The 21,102-nt window shown below is 60.1% G+C and overlaps 1 protein-coding gene across 5 annotated transcripts; it reads right to left on the bottom strand.

The window, feature by feature from the left end:
- Positions 1-1,362: 1,362 nt before the first annotated feature.
- Positions 1,363-17,891, bottom strand: DEF8 (differentially expressed in FDCP 8 homolog). 5 transcript variants are annotated; one of them, XM_048816355.2, is made up of 12 exons: positions 17,799-17,891; positions 13,699-13,824; positions 12,653-12,750; positions 12,304-12,453; positions 11,847-11,988; positions 11,242-11,406; positions 10,318-10,445; positions 9,609-9,722; positions 9,150-9,230; positions 8,067-8,207; positions 7,378-7,487; positions 1,363-6,667 (listed from the first exon to the last, which is right to left on the bottom strand). In XM_048816355.2, exons 2-12 carry the CDS (start codon positions 13,811-13,813, stop codon positions 6,565-6,567), a joined length of 1,347 nt encoding a protein of 448 aa, XP_048672312.1. In that variant the 5' UTR covers positions 13,814-13,824; positions 17,799-17,891; the 3' UTR covers positions 1,363-6,564. The 5 variants fall into 5 exon arrangements, with proteins under 5 accessions (XP_048672312.1, XP_048672310.1, XP_048672313.1 ...); XM_048816353.2 differs by lacking the exon at positions 17,799-17,891 and adding an exon at positions 17,189-17,283; XM_048816356.2 differs by lacking the exon at positions 17,799-17,891 and adding an exon at positions 17,189-17,283 and having other exon boundaries at positions 1,363-1,674.
- Positions 17,892-21,102: the final 3,211 nt, after the last annotated feature.

Below are 21,102 nucleotides of genomic sequence, written 5' to 3'. Positions count from 1 at the left end.
ATGGGGTGGGGGGATTGCACTCCTGGAGACAGACCCCAGCTAGCTCCTACCCCCCATGTCTGCACTGCATGGGGTGGGGGGATTACAGCCCTGGAGACAGACCCCAGCTAGCTCCTACCCCGCCATGTCTGCACCGCATGGGGTGGGGGGATTACAGCCCTGGAGACAGACCCCAGCTAGCTCCTACCCCGCCATGTCTGCACCGCATGGGGTGGGGGGATTGCAGCCCTGGAGACAGACCCCAGCCAGCTCCTACCCCGCCATGTCTGCACCGCATGGGGTGGGGGGATTACAGCCCTGGAGACAGACCCCAGCTAGCTCCTACCCCGCCATGTCTGCACCGCATGGGGTGGGGGGATTGCAGCCCTGGAGACAGACCCCAGCCAGCTCCTACCCCGCCATGTCTGCACCGCATGGGGTGGGGGGATTACAGCCCTGGAGACAGACCCCAGCTAGCTCCTACCCCTATGTCTGCACTGCATGGGGTGGGGGGATTGCACTCCTGGAGACAGACCCCAGCTAGCTCCTACCCCCCATGTCTGCACTGCATGGGGTGGGGGGATTACAGCCCTGGAGACAGCCCCAGCTAGCTCCTACCCCCCATGTCTGCACCGCATGGGGTGGGGGGATTGCACTCCTGGAGACAGACCCCAGCTAGCTCCTACCCCCCATGTCTGCACTGCATAGGGTGGGGGGATTGCAGCCCTGGAGACAGACCCCAGCTAGCTCCTACCCCGCCATGTCTGCACTGCATGGAGTGGGGGGATTGCAGCCCTGGAGACAGACCCCACCTAGCTCCTACCCCCCATGTGTGCACTGCAGTGGGGGGGGAAGATTGCAGCCCTGGAGACAGACCCCAGCTAGCTCCTACCCCGCCATGTCTGCACTGCAGTGTGTGTGTGGGGAGGGGATTGCAGCCCTGGAGACAGACCCCAGCTAGCTCCTGGAGCGCCCCCCTGGCTTCCTTTCAAAGGGACAGCATGACTAGCACACGGAGAGAGAACTGAGCTTCCATTTCTGCTAAAACTAACCCCGTAGCTGCAGGGGCCTAGGCTCACCCCACCAGTGCATGCCCAAGCTGGGCTTGTACTGGTAGGTAGGTCACCAGACCAAGCCAAGCTATGCCCCCCGTTGGTCCTGGTCTGGCCAAGGCCCAGATGGGAAGCTCTGTTAATCTGTGTGCCAGCAGATGCTGAGTCATGCTGTAATCTTTAATCCATTAGCAACTGGACTTTCCTCCCCAGGCTTCAGTGCAACCGGTTGAGTAATGACAGACCCAGCAGCAGCATGTAACCTCAGTGACCCGTTTGGCCTGATCCCCACCGCCCCATCCTTCAACAAATGAGCAACAACAATACTCCATTAAAATGATCAAATACAGCGGTTTATTGAATCAATATCATTGTACGTTAGATTCCTGTGCTACTATCCCCCATTCCTCCCCCTTCCTACAGTCACCAAGATGTGGAGTAACCACAGGGAAACTTTCCAGGGGGTTTTGTTTTTGTCATTCACTGTTTCCACTTTTGGATGGCGGAGACATCACTGCTGCAAAGGTCCTGGTTCTGTCCTCCCTTGCTGTGCAGGTTACAGGGCAGCTGTGTCAACTAACCAGGTTTGTTCTCATTAAGAAGTGACTCCTTGGCAGGAGGGCAGGCATGGCAAGGAATCAGACTGCAGGATAAAAGGGTATGTTCACAATGTAGCTGGAAACATGCCTCACATACTCGATATACAGACACACACTAGCTCTGCTTGAGCTTCCGGCTAAAGATAGTAGTGTGGCATGGCCTAGCCCAGGGGTCGGCAACCTTTGACACCTGGCCCATCAGGGTAAAGCCACTGGCAGGCCAGGCCGGTTTATCTGGAGTGTCCCCAGGCATGGAGCCCCGCAGCTCCCACTGGCCGCGGTTCGTCGTTCCTGGCCGATGAGCGCTGTGGGAAGCAGTGGCTGGCATGTCCCTTGGCCCGCGCCACTTCCCGCAGGAACGGCGAACCGCGGCCAGTGGGAGCTGCGGGGCTCCGTGCCTGCAGACGCTCCAGATAAACAAACTGGCCCACCAGTGGCTTTACCCTGACGGGCCAGGTGCCAAAGGTTGCCAACCCCTGGCCTACCCCATGAGCTCAGAGCTGCAAGGAGGGCAGATGGGCTTGTACTCATGTGGCTAGCCCATGCCACAACATTCACACTGCTATTTTTAGCCTGGTAACTCAAGCAGAACTAGCTGTATCTGTCTACCCGGCCTAGGAGGTACACTCCCAGCTGCCATGCAGACATAGCCTCTTCCCCTATCTTTACCCTTCCAGGTACAGGCAGGATCATGCCATCTGTTCTGTCTGTGGTACCTTTCACATTGGTGGTTTATGCTAGTTGAAGCACCCCCGAAGTTACAGACGCCTAGGGTCTGGTAACAATGCATGAACACAGATTTGTCTGGGGCTCAGGTGCAACACAGTAGCTGCTGCATTCACTCTTTCCAAGGTGCATTTAATAAAGACCATGGAGCAGCTGGCCTAGGGACTGAGACTGTCTCTTGTCACAGGTGCAACAGCGCTGGGTCTAATAACCTGACTGCCAGAAGTTTATACAAGATACCATGGAAGAACAGGTGGGAATTGCACCCTTCCCCCTGGACTGCCCATCCTGCCACCGGCTAGCACATGTGGCCACACCTGTGGCATATGCTGCTTGTCCGGCTTCTGCAAGCGCGTGGAACAACAGGTTCAGCAAGTGCTCTTCCATGCCTCACTCATTTAAACCTAGGCTCTGGTGACTAGGCAGGAGTAGAAAACAGGCTCGCGCTGCTAGTTCTGCCCTCTGAACTGGGGGAGGGGGCCAGGAGAACACTTTCTTCTTCAGACTTTATCATTGCAAGATTAGGAACTAAATTTAAAAAAACCCAACCACCTCACCCCAGCTTCACAACCATCCTCCCCGCTGCCTGCCTGGAGCCTCCTGCCTGCCTGGAGCCTGCCATCTCACTCTCTCACCCACACAGGCAAACAAAGTGTTTCTAGAAACCAAGAAAAAGATCCACCTGTAAGTCAGGGACTTACAGGATAAACAAGGATTCTGTAGCAAGGTTTGTTATTTCTACTCAAATAGAACCAACGTACAGGAATTAAAGTGCTCACACTAGTGTTCAAGCAGTGCACACCCTCCCTGGCAGAATCGCCATTAAACAGAAACCCAGTAAGAGAAGGCTGAGGCAGCAGCTCACTCTTCGAAGAGTGTCCCAGACATGTAGTGGTTTATTTTAACGAAGAGACAAGGGCCAGCTTTCTCCGGAGAGGTAGAACTGCTGTCGCAGACCCTTTCTCCAAGAGCTCGCCTCTGGTCAGAACCCAGGACAGGGACATTTCAGCCTAGCAGGTGAACGTTAAAAACACCTGAAAAGGGAGTTAAGAGTTTAAGGGCTTGGGCCATGACAACTACACCAGACCCTGAGTATCCAACATCTGCACTGAAAAGGGGAACCAGCAGCATCGCACCCAGAGGCTGAGTCCATGCTAGTGTGAAGTGGGAGGGTTTCAACGTGTAACAGCCCTAGGGGCGGGATGCGGTCAGGGGGTAGGAAAAGTTTCATTTGAGGAGAACTATTGAGAAAGAAATGAAATGAGCATGTGAAAACAGAGTGTGGGGGTTAACAGAAGCCTAGTAATAAACCCAGTGTTTGCTAATAGCAAACACTATAATCCAAGCAGAGGAAGAGGTCAGAGGCACTATGGAAACTGGCAATAATGGCCCTCCACGCACTACATTGGCTAAGGGGGGAAGGGGTGCTACCTTTGGCCCATCTCGGTTCCCAGAGGGGTCTGACTGCTCACACCCCGTTCAGCAGAGGTGGTGTTTCCATTCCAATCCCCTTTGATCAGACTCCAGCTCTAGGCAAGAGTTCAGGACCTCTGCTAGCTTCAGCTGCCCTTAGCACTGGGACTAGAAGAAAGTCCCTTATCCAAAGGGAGTGGAAATGGCCCAGCACGTGAAAAGTGTCCTCTGGGAAATCAGGCAAGCGGGTTACAAAGAGGTAATGTGTGTTTCACTTGCTATCCAGGGCGTTTCATACACAGCCCCTCCCCCAGGGGTGCGAGAGCCCCACGCAGACCAGCTGAGCACAGCACCAGCTGGGGTGGCGGGAGCAGAACCGACAAGAGGAAAAGCGATTAGAACAAAGCCCGCTAGTTCCCACTTCCCCCAGGGATGGAGGGGCTTGGCCCTGCCCGCTAGTTCCCACTTCCCCCAGGGATGGAGGGGCTCGGCCCTGCCCAGAGCCTGCAGCCCTGCCCCCCCTGTTGTAGAAAAAGGAAGACTAAAGGGATCAGTGTTCATCCCTGAGCTGTCACTCAGGAGCTCCGTCGGACTGTCACTGCCCAAAGCCTGCGACCCCCCTTGCCGGGCCCAGCAGCCGTGAGTCCTTGGTTCTGCTTGTTGAAAACACCCACTACTGAAACCCCAACGGCTGTCCTGTAGTGGGGAGGTGTGACTGCGGCTTGGGGAGACAGACCCCAGCCGGCTCCTAACCCCCCGCAATCTATCCCAGTAACAGCAGCAACAAGACAGATGAGGCAAGAGGCAGGATGGAGGGAGGGGGGGAGGCCCTGGTGCTCTCTTTCACCCAAACACCCTGCGTAAAGCAGCAGCAGCAGCCCCCCCTCCGTGCATTGTTTAATTCCAGGGCGTACCACTCAAAAGGGGCCCCGGGGGACGGGGCTGGCTTAGAGTTCAATGCTCAAGGTGCCCATCCCATGTACTTTTTTTATTTAAAGGGATGACTCTGAACATCTCCTGCCTTTCCTGGCCCTGGCAAGGGAGAGCGGCAGCCGCACTGCAGGAGACAGGGGCTGGCAGCCGGTTCAGTTACAGCTGCGTGTAAGGGCCAGGTCTGGATCCCTCTGTCTGCCATTGGCCCTGCGGCTCAAGCAAGGTGGTGGGGGAGGCCGGTGCCATTCTTCACTCCTGCAGCAGTCAGTGGTATGGAGCCAGCAGGGTGTCTCCAGTACCACGCGGAGTGCAAGCCCTACGCTCCCAGCGCCGAGGAAAGATGCTGATCCTGCTCTGGGCACTGCCGGGCTGGGCACAGAAATAAATACAAGACTAAAGCAGCTAGACTCCAACCTGAGGCCTTGGCCTCTGAATAGCACAGGAGGATCTTGGGAAAGGCCAGGTAATGAGTAGCTCTACATCAGCTCCACACTCATCTCTGCGAGTCTCTCTCTCTGAGAGGTGCCACCCGCATTTGTGGGGAGCTGGAGGGAGCCAGCGCCAGATGCTGGCAGGCTTTGAGCAAGAAGCAACAAGCTCCAGCCTGCAGGCCATAGCATTCGCGTCCTCTCTCAGCAGAGGGTATAGACTCCAGGGGAGCCAGCGAGATCAGCCTAGCAAGGCTGAGAACCGAGCGCGAACTATTCCACCAGCACGCACCGGTTCCCCCCAGCCTCTGTGCCTCACTTCGGCCCTGCAGAGCCTGTGGACAGGAGAGAGACATGCCAGCTTGATGGCCCAGTCGGGGCTGAGTAATGCCGGTGAGGACAGGGCCATGATGTGGACACTTGTCCCCAAGGGACCAGCCTGAGCCTCACATCCTTGCACACAGGCCCCTCGCCAGCTGGGCCACGGCCAGACACCCGGAGGGGATGCTCCCTGGGCCCACACCTGAAGCTAAACCAACGTGGCCCTTTAGACGTGAATGCACCACCCTGAGAGCTCCGAGCAGCTGGCAGAGGGAGCGCTGCGGTGCCAGTGGAGGCTGGCACGCCGAACCATGCCAGGCGGCTTGCTGGGGCGCACAGGCAGGGTTGGACACGGGCTTCTCCAAAGGAGGGGTTAGAGCCGTGATCAGCGTGGGAGGAGAACTGGCTGCTGCACACAGCGGCTCTTCCCTACCACAGCCACCTCCCTCCTCTCCGCCCTCGGCCCAGGCCAGCAAGCATCTGCAGCAGGGAATGCAACACTCAGCACAGGCCGGGGGCAAATCACCAGCAAGTAGCGGCGCCCTGGAAAGCCCCTGCTCCAGGCTGATCTCTTTCAGGGAGGGTGCACAAGTCCCCCTTTGTTAGTGTCTCGGGGACACCAGGCCCCTCCTTTCACCAGGGATTTGTACACGGTCACCCCGGTAACACCTGCCGCATGCCAGGGCATGCCAGGGCATGTGCCCTGCTTCATTGCACAGCTGTAGACAGAGCAGCTAGAGGCAGGGCGGCTGGCAGCCCTGCAGATCCCAGCGCTTGCTGTGGGACAGCGAGAGGCCCCCAGCGGCGCCTGCCACCCCATTGCACACAGCCCCAGCCCCAGGGAGTTGTCAGAGCTGGATTCAGAGCCTGCGGAGCTGCCTCCCGGCACCAATTCCCAGCAACAGGCAGCGTGCTGGGCTGGTCCCGGAGTCCCAGGGCAAAGCGCCCGCTCGGGCCTGTGCAACACCTTGTTCCCTGCCCGGGTCCACCCCCAGTGGCAGCTAGTTCAGATCTCGCAGCTACAGGGAGCCCCAGCACTGCAGCTGCGCCCCTCGAACGCCCAGTTCTCGCCAATGTTCTTTGGTGCCAAGGTCTGGGGGGCGCTGGGGGACTCTAGGCCTGCTCCTCTGCACTGGGACCTCGGAAGAGCGACTGCTTCCTCAGGCTGAGCCGGGCACACCTGGGGCACGTGGTCGAATTGTCATAGTAGCAATCCCTGGAAGCGAGGAGGAGGAAGGTTACCCCCATCAGCCCTGCCGTCAGGAGCGTGGGGCTGGGGCTCAGGCGAGCCCTGCAGCCTCGCTGGGCCCTTCTGCTGGCAAAGAGCTGCATGGCCCCCAGAATTCACAGCCAGTGCCCCCCCAGCTCTGGGAGCCACCCGTGGTGCCCTTGCAGAGAGCCTCCTCACCAGGGAGACGTGGGTGCCATGTCCAGGCTAGTGCCCAGCACCAGGGGTCTGGCTGCAGCAGCACCTGAGCCAGCAGGTAGGAGAGGGCAGCATGTCAGGGAGCAAGCCAGCTCCTCCAGCCAGCCCAGCCCCATCCTCCCCCAGCCCAGCACTGGAGAGGTCCCAGGTCCCACGCTCTGGGCCTGCTCCACCCCGCTGCACGCGAACAGACTGGCCAGCCACAGTCACCGCTGCGCTGAGTACACACGCAGCATCCCAGGCACTGTCCAGCAGCTTCACCTCCCCAGGGGCCAGGGCCAGGGCATGCCAGGGGCAGGGGCAGCCCAGGGCTGGTTCCTTGCAATGCCACCTGAGGGCACCGTGGGGTCTGCCTCTGCACCCGGCTCATTTCGCAGCCCTGCATATCTTGGGGCTCCCCCAGCACAGAGATCTCCCTGCTCTCCCTGACTGGGCCCCATGCTCCCAGCCGGGGCTGGCACAGGACGCCACAGGGCAGCCCCAGGCTCCTCCCCACCCACCTGTGGAAGACAGCAGAGCAGTCCGTGCACACCGATGTGTGGCTGTCAAACGGGAAGAGCACGTCCCCTTCTTTGCAGAGCTCACACACAAAGCCCTTCGCCTGGCACCGCTGGAGACAAGAGTGAAGATCACTGAGTCTGGTGCTGCGCATGGGCCCTTCCCCCCTCGGCTGCGATCCAAACCCTCCCCCCCACCCACATACACCATGGAGCTGCTGGCTCCAGCAGATTGCACACTGGGGTGTCAGAGTCCTGGGGTCCAAGTGCTTCCAGGCCCTGCTCCCCCAGTCCTGTCTGCCCCATTCCCACCTCCGTGACCTGGGAGGGGCTCAACAAATACAGCAGGACAGCGACAACGGTGCCTTCATGTCCCACCCTGAGCCTCTCCACAGCCAGCCCCGACTCAAAAAAGAGGAATTCCTCCCACTATACGCCTGCTCGCTACCAGCTTTGTCATCCTAGGGTTGCTACTGGGGGAGAGCGGGGCCTGTGCGCCCCCCCCCCCACCTCCCTTGTCTGCTATGGGAGGGGTTTAAACACTGAAGCATTTGTCTAGCAATGAAGATGCAGAAATTAGAGTCTTTGCAAACATCCAGGGACGACAGGCTGGAGCGGGAGTTTCTGGCCCCTCAGACAGCATCTGCCCCTCAGTGCTGATCCCCAGGGGACAGGTCAGCCCCCAGCCCCACCTCGCAGTCCAGCTTGATGTGCTTGGCGAAGAGGGTGTGGATCTCCGCTAAGGAGCAGCTGAGGCGCCCAGCCTGGATGTCGACCAGGTCCTGCAGCGAGTACATCTCGTCGTTCTCCACAAAGTGTTGCCGGTCCTGCAGCTGCAGGGGAAGAACTGTCAGATGACGACACTCCCAGGCCGCCTGCCTGCCCCCACCCAGCCTTCCCTGCCCCCACTCGCCAAGGGGCCTTCCCCAGCCGGGGCTCAGACTGGGAGCAGAGTCTAGCTAAGCCCTGGCCAAGAGCTCTCTGGTTTACTCTGTGGCTGGTCCAACATCACGTACTCGGGTTCAATGTGCCCTTCCTCTCTAGCCCAGGGCTCGTCCCCATCAACCCAATGAGTCTTCCAGGGCTTGGGGCAGGCAGGTGCAGGAGCTGAAGTTCCACAGAGGACACAGGGCGATTGGGATACAGGCCACCCAGACCATCGCCTGGGCTAGCGACGGCCATTGGACCCAGTCCCCTCCTCCTCAGCTGGGCTCGCCACAGCCACCAGCGTGGCCTGAACACCTCCTTCATCCTCCCCCAGCACGTGGCTCCTGTCCCGTAGAGAGTCCACTTAACCCGCTGCTGTGCACAGCCTCGGGGGCGTCACAGATCCCCACATGGGAGCACGACAGCAAGGCGTGTCTCAGCAGCTGCCCATCTCCGCAGTAGCCAGAAGTTTGGGGCTGGGAGAATCCTGTCCATGGATTCTGGGCTTGGCCCGTGTAACGCTGATCCCACAGCGCCTCTACCCTCAGGAGAGCACAAGGCGGAGCTGATCCCAGACAGGGACAGGCCAGCGGATCTCTCACCCCCAGCAAGTGGGCAGTGCCATGCCCCCCAGCTGCCCATCCAGTGTCACTTTCTCGGCTGGAGCTGCCCAGGCATGGCCCGTCACCGGACACCAGCTGGGCACAGGTGGAAGGTTTGTACCCTGCCGGGGAGTGGCACAAACAGCTTCATGCTCCCAGCAATTCAGCTCCCTCCCCATCCCAGCAAACTCGCTCACACACACGGTCCCCGCACAGCAGCTCCTCCCCACGCAGACACCCCCACACCTGGAGCAGCAGACGAGCCTCCATGGCCTCTTTGCAGGTGATGAAGTAGGGCTTCATGAGCAGGATATCCTGGCGCAGTTTCTGCAGGGAGAGGGGGCAGGCGGGTTTCAGGAAATAGGGCCTGCCCAGCTAGCCCAGCACCCTGCCTGACAGCGACCGGACACCTCCCAGGAAAGCGTAAGGGCCCTGCAGTAGCAGGTGTGGGATAATCTGCCTCCTGGCCCCAGTGTCTAGGGGTGAGAAATCGGGTGAGCCTGTACAATTCTGTACAAACACATAGCGAAGGGGGCACGCCTGGGAGCTGCTCCCGGCCCAGCCCAGAGCTGGAAGCCCCATCAAACTCCCCCACACTGGGGGAAGAACACGCTCACAAGTCAGGTCTCGTGATGGGACCCCAGCCCTTAGAACCAGGGGCATGAGCCCCAAGCAGAGCCCAGCCAAGTGGACACAGGCACTTACCCGGATCTCCACCAGCTCCTCCACATAGTTAAAGAGAAGGGGGTTGATTTCCCGCAGCTTGAGCACCGGCCGCGACACCATCAGGGCAAGGTAACGCATGCTGCAGCGGGAAACCTGGGCCCGGAGAATGCAGAGCCCTGTTATGAACCAGGGGCAGGAGGCAGCATCGCCCTGTGCCAGGGTCCCCCAGCTTACTAATCGTCCATCGCCCCACTGAGACAGGTGTAAATAGTAGCACATGGTTTGGGGAGATGGCCCTGCAGGCCCATGTGATTAGCACAGAGGCAGTTAGGGGAGCTGCGGGGCACAGCCCCTCCATGCTGACCAGCTGTTCTGGTAAGTAAAGGACGTGTCTGAGGGCCTGGGAGGGGAAGGGCCCTGCTATGCAGACACATCGGAGAAAGCCAGCCCGACTCCTGTGCTGTACACTGACTCCATCTCTCGCAGGTCACCAGGGAAGCATCTCCCGGGGCTGTTCCTGTCTTTAAATGAGCCCCTGGGCTCACATCACATGCCACCAGGTGCAGACAGGAACTAGCTTCGGTCTCCAGCAGCCGGGGCTGGAGCGGATGCCGCTGCCCAAAGGTGAAAGGCTCCGTGTCCCAACCCCCAGCCTATGCCCTGGCTCGGCTCAGGGTAGCTGAGCCTCAGTGTCCCCTAGCGTCACCTCCCATCCCACGCCCCCCACCCACGGGGCCGCCCCGCTCACCTTGCGGGGTTCGAAGTCCCAGTTGTGGATGACACGGGCGGGGATGATGGCCAGATCATTCCAGTGGCAGTTACCGCAGTAGTACAGGCCAGTGTAGTCACACTGCCTGGCCTCGCTGGGCACGCCCCCTGCATGGGACATGGGCCGTCAGCCCCAGGGCCCCAGCCCTGCCAGGTCCCCCGCCCCAACCCTTCCCAGACCCAGCAGGGTCTCCGCTCTCACCCGCCAGGGCAGGGCCTGCGGGTGGCTTCCCTGCTGCTCCGCTGAGCCCTGAGGCTGCAGACCCTCCCAACACCTCAAGCATGCGCCGAGCCCTGCGCTCGGGGAGGCTGAGTGAGTGTCACCGGCCCTGTTCTGCATTTGGGAAACTGAGGCTCGGAGAGGGGAATTGACTCACCCATGAGCATATGGTGAGTCAGGGCAGAGCCGGGACCAGACACCACGTGTCCCGATGCCAAGGCCTCTGCCCCCATTGATGCCTCCTCCCCGTATCTCTGCTGTCATCTCCTCCCACTGCCCCCTTCACTCCATATACCCAGAGCAACCTCCTGACCGGTTCCAGCCATGCCCCTGCAGAACCCCCACCCCAGAGCGCCAGGGATACCGAGAGTGGGCTGAGCACAGGCCTGGGAGCCAGGAACTCCTGAGATCTCATCCCAACCGAGCACCGCTCCCTCTGTGGCTCCAGCTGTGTGCTCCAGCCTGCCCACACACCAGCCAGGGCGACCACACTGACGTGCTGGCTGTGTGTGCCCAGGCCACAGGGATCGCCCCACTCCCGCTAACAGAGCTCTCCTTCAGGATGAGCAGGAGGGTCCCTGGGACGTGGGTTCTGGTGCATGCAGGCTGGTAACTGTGAGGGTTAACAGCTATTCCCGGGCACTTCTCAGCCCCAGCGTCCCCTCCCGTGCGGGTGGCACTTACGGAGGGAGATGGGCGCCCGGCACTCCGCACAGCGGTAATCCTGGCTGTCCAGGCCTGTCTCGGGGCAGATGCTCAGCTCGTACTCAGCCTGGTGGCTGACCTTGGACCTCACGCAGGGCTTGGTGATAAGGTTCAGGCACTTGCTGTGACAGCGATAGTAACAGCCTGGGGAGGACACGGCACAGAGACCCAGGAGTCACCCGCCTGGCCCAGCCTCCCCGCTGCTTCAGCCTGACCCGGCTGGGGAGCACCCAGGCCCCTTGCCAACACTCGCACAACACTCGGAACTGGCCCAGCCCTGCAGGAGACAGGCGGGGAACGGCTCAGAGCAGAGGGGGTGGCAGCAGAGAAGCAACTGGGGCATTTAGGCCATCAGGGGTCTGCACTCCTGTCTGCGGCAGAGCCCAGGTGACCGGAGAGCCACCCACCCAGCACACCCCATTCCAGGGGTTCTGCTGCCTCCCGCCTGCCCTTCAGCCCAGCGTGAGAGGCAAGCTTTGGCTGAGCTCCAGAGGATCAGCCCTGCCGGGAAGGAGAATGAGCCTTCATCCTGCCCCAGGGCTGGGGAGCAGGGAGGCGCTGCCCTGGCAGGGCTGGCTGCTCACCTGTGCAGGTGTACCAGGTCTGAATCAGGCCCCAGATGATGGCGTTGCACTTGTCACACGTCTGCTTGACACTCTTACTCTTCTCCTTGTAGAAGCGATGTTCCAGGAGCACCCGGATGTTGGGCTCGTCTTCGCTGGGGTCCTGCAGCACAGACAGACAGACGGCCAGAGCAGGGCTGAGCCTGGGAGACATTCGCCTCCTTTGCACTGAGAGCCAGGCCATCGCGTCCTGCAGGCCCCACTGCCAACATAGGGCCTTGCTCTCAGAATCCTGCTCAGCCCTACCTGGGCCCTGGTTGGCAAGTCAGCAGGGAGGCCAAGGTGCCTGGGACAGAGCAGGGGATCCTGCCCTTTGCTACCTGGGTGGGCTGCTCTGAGCCCACACAGCCGAGGCCTCAGCCAGCAAAGCCACTAGCCGGCCGCAGCCCCCACCCCGTCCCCAGCCCCCGGGCCACACCTTCAGCTCCTGGAGTTTCAGGCGCAGGTGGATGAGCCTGACCACAGCGTCTTTCTGCCTCTCCGAGTGCTCAGGGAGCTCCAGGATCACCTGCTTGCACTCCTCGATCGCCTGCCGCAGCTGCTGGATGTCTGAGGCCAGGAACAAGCCCTGCAGGCAAGAGACGGGCAATGCCGGTGAGCAGCGCTGCCCCTGCTGGGCCCAAGCAAGGTGCCCTTCCCCACCCCGGGCACAGAGACTTCCCAGGCTGCCCCTGCTGGGCCAATCAACGCCTCATCACACACCTGCCAGCCCCAACCTTCACCCAGCCGCCCCTGGGAGACTCCTGCGCCCCCCCACAGTCACTCACCACAGGGCGGGAGAAGTGGTCCTCCGCCAGCCCCAGGTCCATCACGCGCTCTGAGCACTGGAACCTGGGGTCCCCGTGGGACAGCCCCAGCAGCGAGTCTGCAACAAGCAGAGACATATGGAGAGGGAAGGGAGACATCTGCCTGGGGAGAGCAGGGAGACAGCCCTGACCACCACCACGAGATGGTCCCAGCCCAGCTGCAAGGCAAGCACCAGGCTCGCCCCCTGAAGAACATGGGCACCGGTGCCCAGGAATCCCCACAGCACTGAATGGCAAGGGGAACCGGGCATGGGGGCGGCTCTGGGCATCAGGTTCAAGGAGCAGCAGCATTTAGCGGCCCCTCCCAGGAGCACACCCCAAATCCTGGGGACACAGGAGGTGTGTCACTCGAGGGCTGCCCCTGCACAGACCTTCCCAACTGAACCCTCGAGAGCGGGGCACGGGCGGGTTCAGAGATGCCCGCTCACCTCTCCCCCACACAGCCCCCACCCTGGGAGTCTCCGCTCCCACACTCAGCCCCAGAATGCTGGGAAAGTGCTCTCCTGTCTCACTTTGCAGCCTCCCTACACCCCTGCCCCAAAGAGAACGACCGGCTGCGGCATGTGCGAGACCTGCCAATGCTCAGAACCTCACAGCTTCCATGCACAAGTCACCTGGCCATGCAGCCAGCAGGTGGACGAGCCGGGTTAGAACCAGGAGCCCTGGCTGCCTTTCTAGGAGTCTGTCTGGTGTGGAGAGTCCACCCGGCCCACAACCCCCTTATGCTGGGAGAATCTAGTGTCCTCTCCCCGCTCCTCCAGGCTGTGGGGAAAGCCTCCCAGATAATGGCACTTAGGTCTCTGGCAGCCCAGGGACTGGGCAGGAGATTGGCTTGCAGGGACCTGGTGGGGGAGGACTGGGGTCAGAGGGGGCCCCCACCTCTTTGGTTGCGGCTCTCAGAGCTCCCTGGGCCAGCGCCAGCCCCTGGTCACTGCATGCTCCCCAGCAGCGGGTAGACATGCACACCCCTCCCCGCCTCAGCCTGGCGGAGGGAACCCCACACTAACCTCGACAAGAAAGGTCGTCCCCAGCCTCCTGGTCATGCTGGCCTTGCCCCGGCTGCTTGTTGAAGGGGTTGAGGTGGGCCTGTCGGAACCGGACCAGCTTCTCATCACATTCCATAGCAGGCCAACCTGCCGGACCACGCAGAGGTGAAGGGAGCAGCGTGCACCAGAGTCCGCGCCGGGGCACGTCACCTGCCCCAGGTGCTCACCCGTCTCTGCCTGTGGCACCAGAGCAGGGGAACAGGCTAGATCTGGCAATACCTGATCCTTCCCTCCCACGGCCCAGCCCAGGCAGCTTCCACTTAAAACTGAAGTTGACGGATCATTTTTCCCAGCCACTTCCGAGCAGTATCACCCCACGTCGCTCACACGCTCCGCGCGGGGTTTCTGCTCCACCGCAGAGGAGGTAGAAAAACCGGTCTCTCCACCTGCCTATGTCGCCAGACCCGCTTCCGCCAAGTCAGCCAGACACCTGAGAGCCCGGCACGTGGCACCCCATCATTGCAGCACGCTCCCCAGCTCTGGCCACCTGGAGTTATTACCACCAATGGCACTCCACAAACGTGTTCTGACGGTGCTTCGAGGTCCCAGCAGAGCTCAGGGCCACGCTGTGCTAGACACCTACCGAGATACCCCTAGCAAGGGCCCCTGCCCTGCGGAGCAGACAGATGTGTTCACCCCCTCCTACAGACGGGGAACTGAGGCACAGAGACATGAAGTGACTGGGCCAGGGTCCAACAGGCCAAGAATTGAACCTGAGGCCCAGTCCAGTGCTCTACCCACAAGGCCAGCCTTCCTCTGGTGGCCAGGGCTACACTCCAAAGATTGATGTAGCTGGGTCGACCTCTCGGGGGAAAAAAATCCACCCCACTGCGCAACAAAGCTAAGCCAAGCTAGCCTCCGGCATGGAGAGTGCTGGGTTGACAGAAGAATTCTTTCATCGACTGAGCTCCTGCCTCTCGGGGAGGTGGATTGACCCTGCTGACAAGTGAACCCCTCCACTCCTGGAGCAAGCATTTCGCCTGTAGACAAGCCCTTAGTCACACAGAAAAACTCCATCTTCTCCTCGGGCAAGCAGTGGCTTCTGGTGTTCTGGGAGGGTCTTAACCTAGCAACACAATTACAATCGGACACAGCTGGGGAGTGTCGTTAACATCTCAGCGTCTTGCACAGACAGAATGTGCAATCTCTCTCCTCACCACTGCCACCACCTAGGTGTGTGAAAAATCCAGAGAGCTCCTCGTGCAAGGTGCTGCACAGACGCCACGGGAAAGGCACCCACCACCCCGGGGCATGCAGAGCGCACCAGTAATGCAAACACACACCAATGGGGCTCAGCCCCACATTCCATCACTACTCTTGGTGCCCCCCAGCCCAGCGCTGGCCTTTGCATACAATCAGTGTCTACCGGCTAACACATGTGAAGATTACCAGCTGGCTCATACGCAGAATTGACCTCACGTCAGCTAACCCGAGCTACACGCAGGCTCTTTACGGCTAGCGAAGGCAAGGCCGCACGCAGGGACGGGCCAAGCTGACTCTGAGCAGCACGCCTCGTTCAGTACCAGCTCCTTCCCAGCCCCCTGCTTTACACACCGCTGTGCCTCAGTCTGGTAGGGGGTGATTGGTACAGATAGAATCACACGGGTAAAACCCCTCCTGTGGGCTCAGTTCTACTAGTGTAAAGTGCTTAGCGAGATAGCTCATCCCATACGGGAAGGGGAATAAGCTGTAACAGTATAAACAGACTAGCGGCTGTCCCGATTAACTAAACTGACATCGTTATGAGCGGTACAATTTTGGGGTTTGCGTTTGTCCTCGTGTCCAGAAACAGAAGGATGCATGTTCCTGCCAGGGATTTTTTTCTTTCAAGAGGTTTATCCAGCGTCATTGTGGATGTTTCCGTACTGGTCTGTATTGAGCCGAGCTCACTGCTGGCACCACGATCCTAATAATGGTCTTTATCGAGTGAACAGTCTGACCATTCGACAGCAATTCTAGAGTGATCAGTTTTACTTCCTAGTTCTCATGAATTAGCCTGATATCCAAAAGGGAAGTTTAAATGCAGGAGAACTGCTTTCCATGAAGTTATGTTGAAACAGCTGCTAAATTTCCAGAAACCATTTCTTATCCCATTTAATAAAGAGACACTGTCAGGATCAGTCTGGCCTCCAATTTTAATGCTGTAAACAAACAGAGACAGCCACACACAAACTTTTCCCAAACCCACGACACACACAGAAACACGTCTCTTTTCAGAACTCCAGAGGGAGCAGTTATTTTTCTAAACCATTCCCCTGGCATCTGACACCCAAACAATTCAGCACCCCGAGGGGGACAGTTTCATTGTGCAATGCCAGAGATGAGCACAGAAGAAGCAGAACCTTGCTAAGGACAAGGACACATTATTTGTCCACTTCCACTTCCAAAAATCCAAACTTCATTAGCAGTGGAAGAAGGACCTTGGTTTACAACAGGTGTGTTTTTAAGCTGCCATCACACCCTAGTGAATAGGCAGCTCTGTTCCAATGAACGCACCAGCTAGATTTTGGCCCCAAATAAAGCATTTTAGGCCCTTCAATAGATGGCTCTCGAAAAACATCAACAGTGGAGCCTAAAGCTAATTGTCACTCAAGGCCTGGTTGGTAGCCAGAGTGGGATTTCAATGCTGGGCTGGGCTCTTTACTCACAGTGAACGTAGCTGGGTTTTGACAGTTTCCTGTGTGGGATTTTTAAAAGGATCGCTGTGACAAAACTGGCGCTGTGGTGCAATCCACACCCCCAAATAAAACCACGGGCTGAGTTGCTGCCCCTCCCCGCACCTGCCCCCCGAGCGCCCATAGCCAGGGCGTGATGATAAACACGCACAGTGTCTACATGGGGCTTCACAGCACAAGAACAATAACGCTCTGCAGCCTGCCATGAGAAAGGGCATTTTATAGGTGGGAGACCAGAGGGGAAAGGGACCCGCCAGGTGTCACCCGACCAGAGCTAGGGTTACGCTGCAGATTTCTGCAGTGGCCTAGAAACGGTGCAGAACCTGGTGCCCAAGTACCGTGGTGCTGGGCACCGCGGAATCCCCGGGACCCAGAACGCCCAACCTGGGGCCCCGCCGCCTTTCCTCTGGGAAGGGGGCACAGGGCAGCACCCCACATTCCCTGCTGCCTCTGGTCTGGCGGGCAGGCGCGTGAGACGGGTGTCTGGGGCCTTCTGCAGAACCCCCCCAAGTGATGGGCGGCAGGAGGAACCCTCGAGGTCAGGGGGGCTGAGCCCCAGGCCAGAGCCACGCGCGCCTCTCCCCCTCCCCACGGAGGAAAGTGACAAGTGGGTCCCCCGCGGGCCCCCCACGGGACAGCAGCGACCGGCCCCGGCCGCCCCAGAAGCCCCCACGGTTGGGGGGGCTGCAGCGCTGGGGGGGGCGCTGGGGGGGCGAACTCCCCCCCCGGCCGGGCCAGACCCCCCCAAGCCGCTGCCGGCCCGGCCCGGCCCTCACCTGCTCATGGCCCGCACGACCCGCCGGGTCCGCAGCGCAGCCCCGCTGCCCCTGCTACATTGTAGCGAGCTCGGGCCGGGGGGCGCAGGCGCAGGCGGCGGCGGAGAGGCCGCTACTGCCCCCGCTGGCCGGGCGGACCGCGCGCCCCAGCCCCGAGCCGAGCCGAGCCGAGCCCGCGGGAGCCGGGGCCCGCCAGCGGCTCGGGGCGCTGGCGCGGGGACCCCACGGCCGGGACCCTCCCCCAGCGGCCCTGGCCGAGGCCCCGCAGCCGCCGAGCGCCCCCCAGGGCTGGGCTCAGTGGGGCTGGAAGCGGGGGCTGAGAGCTGGAACCCTGCCTCGGGTGGAAACCGCTCCGAGCCGGGGGGCAGCCCCACGGTCCAGCCTGACCCCATAGGCGCAGCCCCACAGCTGCGGGAGGGCCAGGCCCCATCGCCCCTTGCAAGGGAAACGAGGCGCCCCGGGGCACCAGGCGAGCCGCCCCCGAGTCCAGCCCCTCCGGCCTGTCCTGCGCCCTGGCAGCCGGCCCGCCCCGAGAGCCCCTCCGTGGCCCAGCAGCCTCGGCCCTGAGTCCCCTGGCGGAGCCGGTAGCAGCCGCTCTCTGAGCTCTCACCCTCCAGCCTGGCGAGGGGTCGGGCCCAGGGCGGGTGGGGCACGGGCTTTGCGGCTGCAGTCAGAAGACGCCATCAAACCGCAGAGGGTCCATTCCTAGCCTAGCCCAGGGGCTGCTCTGGAGACCTGCAGCCTGGGCAGCAGGAGCTAGGGCTGGATAGCAGAGCAGCTGGACGTGCCAGGCGCTGAGCACTGGACAATCTACCCCACAGCTCCTTCCTCCGCCCCCTTTTCTCTTCCTCCGCGCTGTGTCTGCCCCGCAACTCTCCTCCAGTCTGTACCAGCGCTCGGGTATCCCGAGTGCCGCTTTCTAGCGCTCTCCCCAGTTCGCCTTTGGGGGATTCTTTCCTTTCTGACTTGTGTTCTCCCTCCCTCCTTTCCCCATCAATAGCTCCCTCCACTGCTCCTCCGTCCCTCTAGCCCTTTCAGGACCAGGCCTGCTCCTCAGCCACACCAGCGGGACAGTGTGTTCAGAGGGGGAGAGTGGCTGTGACCTTCCAAATCCAGGTCAACAGGCCAGGCTAGGCTAGGCTGGGCTGGGCTGGACTGGGCTCTTCCCAGTTCATCCTGCTCACTGCTCATTTGTTTGGGGATATTTAAGGCTCCATAAATTCATGGATCTAACTGGGCTGCACTCAGACAAACCACCTGCAGCTGCAGTTAGCTGGCTCATGTATTGCAGTGCTGCCCTCTACTGATTATTATCAAAACTGCTCAACTGTGGGTCATAGGCCAGATGTGTTAACAGCACATGAAGATTCCCCTTTAGTGCAAATAGCGTAGGGTTGTGCTTTGGAGGAATAAAGCTCTGAACTCCAGCCCCACTGCTGCCATGATGTCCAGAGATCCCATAGAGAGCAGCCTTGCAACAAAGGAGAAGCCTGTGGATTTGTAGTAGTAACCCAGGCAATCCCATTCCTCGGCTCCCTTCCAGGCATGGACATGTCTCCTTTGGTCCTGTTGGCCCTGGCCCATGCACACAGACACAACAGGCTTGGCTCCTCCTTCACCCCATGCCAGTTCCTGGCCAGGCTTCAACTGGCAAAGTGGGCTCCTGGAGGCTTGAAGGCATAGAGATTTCTGAAGAAGAAGAGGCCACTCGGCCAGACAAGCTTTAGGCTTCTCTTCATCCAGTCTCCCCACTCAGCCCCCATCTCTCCAGGGGAGCCAGATGACAGGAATCAGAGGCTAATGGTTAAGACCCAGAACTAGGAGATTTGGGTTCTCTCCAACACTCTGCCACTGACTCACTGGGCAGCCTTGGGAAAATCCCAGCTCCAGCGGTAAAGCAGGGCAGCAATACTGCATGAGGGAGCATTGTGGGCTTGACTTCGGGTCTGTAAAATGCTTTGAGGTCAACACTGAAGCAGCACTAGAGAAACGCAAAGCTAATGAATTATTCTTCTGAAGTGCCTGACAGCCTCAGGGCCACGCCCGGCTCACCTTCCTGGCCCACTTCTTTGACCATCTCTCTCTGCCTCTCTCGCTCATACACACACCTTCCAGCTCCCCCAACTGGCTCGCTCTTCCTCTTTGCATTAATAACCCAGATTTCTTGGCCTTTCCCTTAAGGCACTTCCCTTCTCACCTGCTCTGGTACCCTCCCCTGGCATCCCTCTCCCACATCCGTGGTGCCAGTCTCTATCACTCATCTGGCTGCTTCTGCCAGCCCCTGGCACTTTCTGCCCAGCTGCCCCTTGTCCACCGAATGCTCTCCCCAAAGTAACCCCCAAAGTTTCTCCCTTCTCCTCTGTCAGACCCTCCTTAAGATCTGCTGCCGTTGTACTGTCTGCAGGAAACAGCAGTTTGCCAGGGTCAGCCCGGAGGCCTCTGGGGAGCATTCAGCCCTCATGGTTATGTGTGTCATTAGAACCCATTTTGACTCTCAGCTTAAAAACCAGGCACCCAGCGAGGCTGTCCCCAAAGAGCCTCTCCCCACTGCCCTTCCCTCTCCTGTTTGTTGCAACCCCGTGTCTGTGTTACAACAGGAGTAACCTTGTCTCGGGGGAAGGGACAGGCTCTCACCATGTGTCTGTGCAGCACTGATCCCAGCGGAGGGCTTGCGACCTCCCACAAACAGTGCCCGATCCCAATGGTAAAGGGGCCCGTATTGTAGGGCTATTCCACCTGAGCTCCTGTGGCCCTTTTAAGACCAGGATGCTCTTGCTGTTCTCGGTGGGGGCCCACAGTTTCTCTTCCAGGAGAGTCAGGCTCTCGGCAGCGTTTAGGGTCCGACTTTCACATGAGGCAGGATTTTTGCAGCATCTTCCATGGCTGAGGAAGGGTGGAACGGGTAACGTGGCCCACATGTGCACTGGCCCCCACACCGCCTCTGTGCTGACCAGAGTCACACATGCACTGATATAGAGGCAGATTAAGGTTTTGTGGGGCCCTGGACCAGAGCAAGTGGGGGCCCCCCTCCCCAGCCCTTCCGCCTGCGGTCCTGCCCCATTCCACCCCCCACTGCAGCCCCAGAGCTCCTCCAGTCCTGGTGCTGCAGCAGGGTCCAGGTGCTGGGGCTTCCCCCGCCGCCCTGCACTGCTGTGGGGGACCAGGGTCAGGGCACTGGGACGTCTCTTGCCCCACTTGCTTGGTGCTGCTGCGGGGGGGAAGGGGCAGAGTGGGGTCGGGGCATGGGGGCTTCCCCCGCCCTACTGTTTGTCTGTGGGGGGCAGGGCACCCATTTTTTCAGGGCCCCTCAATTGGCTGGACCCTCTAGGCCAATGCACATTGCAGTGGTACACACCTCACTTTGAGAGATGTTGGGCCCTTGTTCTGCCCTCTCGGAGCCTAGGGAGAGGGGGGGTCCTGCTGCTGCCTGTGGGTCCGGCTCAGCTGGCCTGGCCCCACTCCAGCAGCTCCCAAGCCCATTCTTCCCCCTTTACAGTTAGACTGGGGACAGCCCAAGGATCCTGCAGCAGGGGGAACAGACCCCAGCATCTATGGGGGCTCTAACCAGGCTTCACAGGGAAAGAAAGAAGCAGACAGTCCCCTTCCTCTGCTGCTAGCGGCCCTCCCAGTGTATCCTCCGGCTGGCAGAGCTACGTGTGCCCAGCAAGGTGGACAAGGAGCCAGGGCAGGTCCTTGTAGAGGCAAGCACTCCTTCAAGGTCTGGCCCTCCTGGGAGCACAAAGCACTGATGCCCTGAGGTCCCTAGGGTTGGGGTTTGCTGCAGACTGGGGGCAGAGAAGGGATGACCTAGATTTTCTTCTTGTTTAAACTTTCAGGTGTAAGCACCAGCTCGCAAAGGAGTGAGCAGGCCCCAGGTGCAGGGCAGGCTGGGACACATCCCGCAGTGCAAGAGA

The sequence above is a fragment of the Caretta caretta genome, chromosome 12 (genome assembly GCF_965140235.1).
Source record: "Caretta caretta isolate rCarCar2 chromosome 12, rCarCar1.hap1, whole genome shotgun sequence".
NCBI classification, from domain to species: Eukaryota; Metazoa; Chordata; order Testudines; family Cheloniidae; genus Caretta; species Caretta caretta.
The sequence above is the reverse complement of the archived record's forward strand: the minus strand, read 5'-3'. Positions and strand labels throughout refer to the sequence as shown.

What these genes read in the sequence shown, in the direction of transcription:
- DEF8 (XM_048816355.2), bottom strand. Translation starts at nt 13,813, where the DNA reads ATGGAATGTGATGAGAAGCTGGTCCGGTTCCGACAGGCCCACCTCAAC. An exon ending in TGAAACTCCAGGAGCTGAAG is followed by an intron (nt 11,989 to 12,303) that starts GTGTGGCCCGGG and finishes TCTGTGCTGCAG; the next exon opens with GACCCCAGCGAAGACGAGCC. An exon ending in GACCTGGTACACCTGCACAG is followed by an intron (nt 11,407 to 11,846) that starts GTGAGCAGCCAG and finishes TGTCCTCCCCAG; the next exon opens with GCTGTTACTATCGCTGTCAC.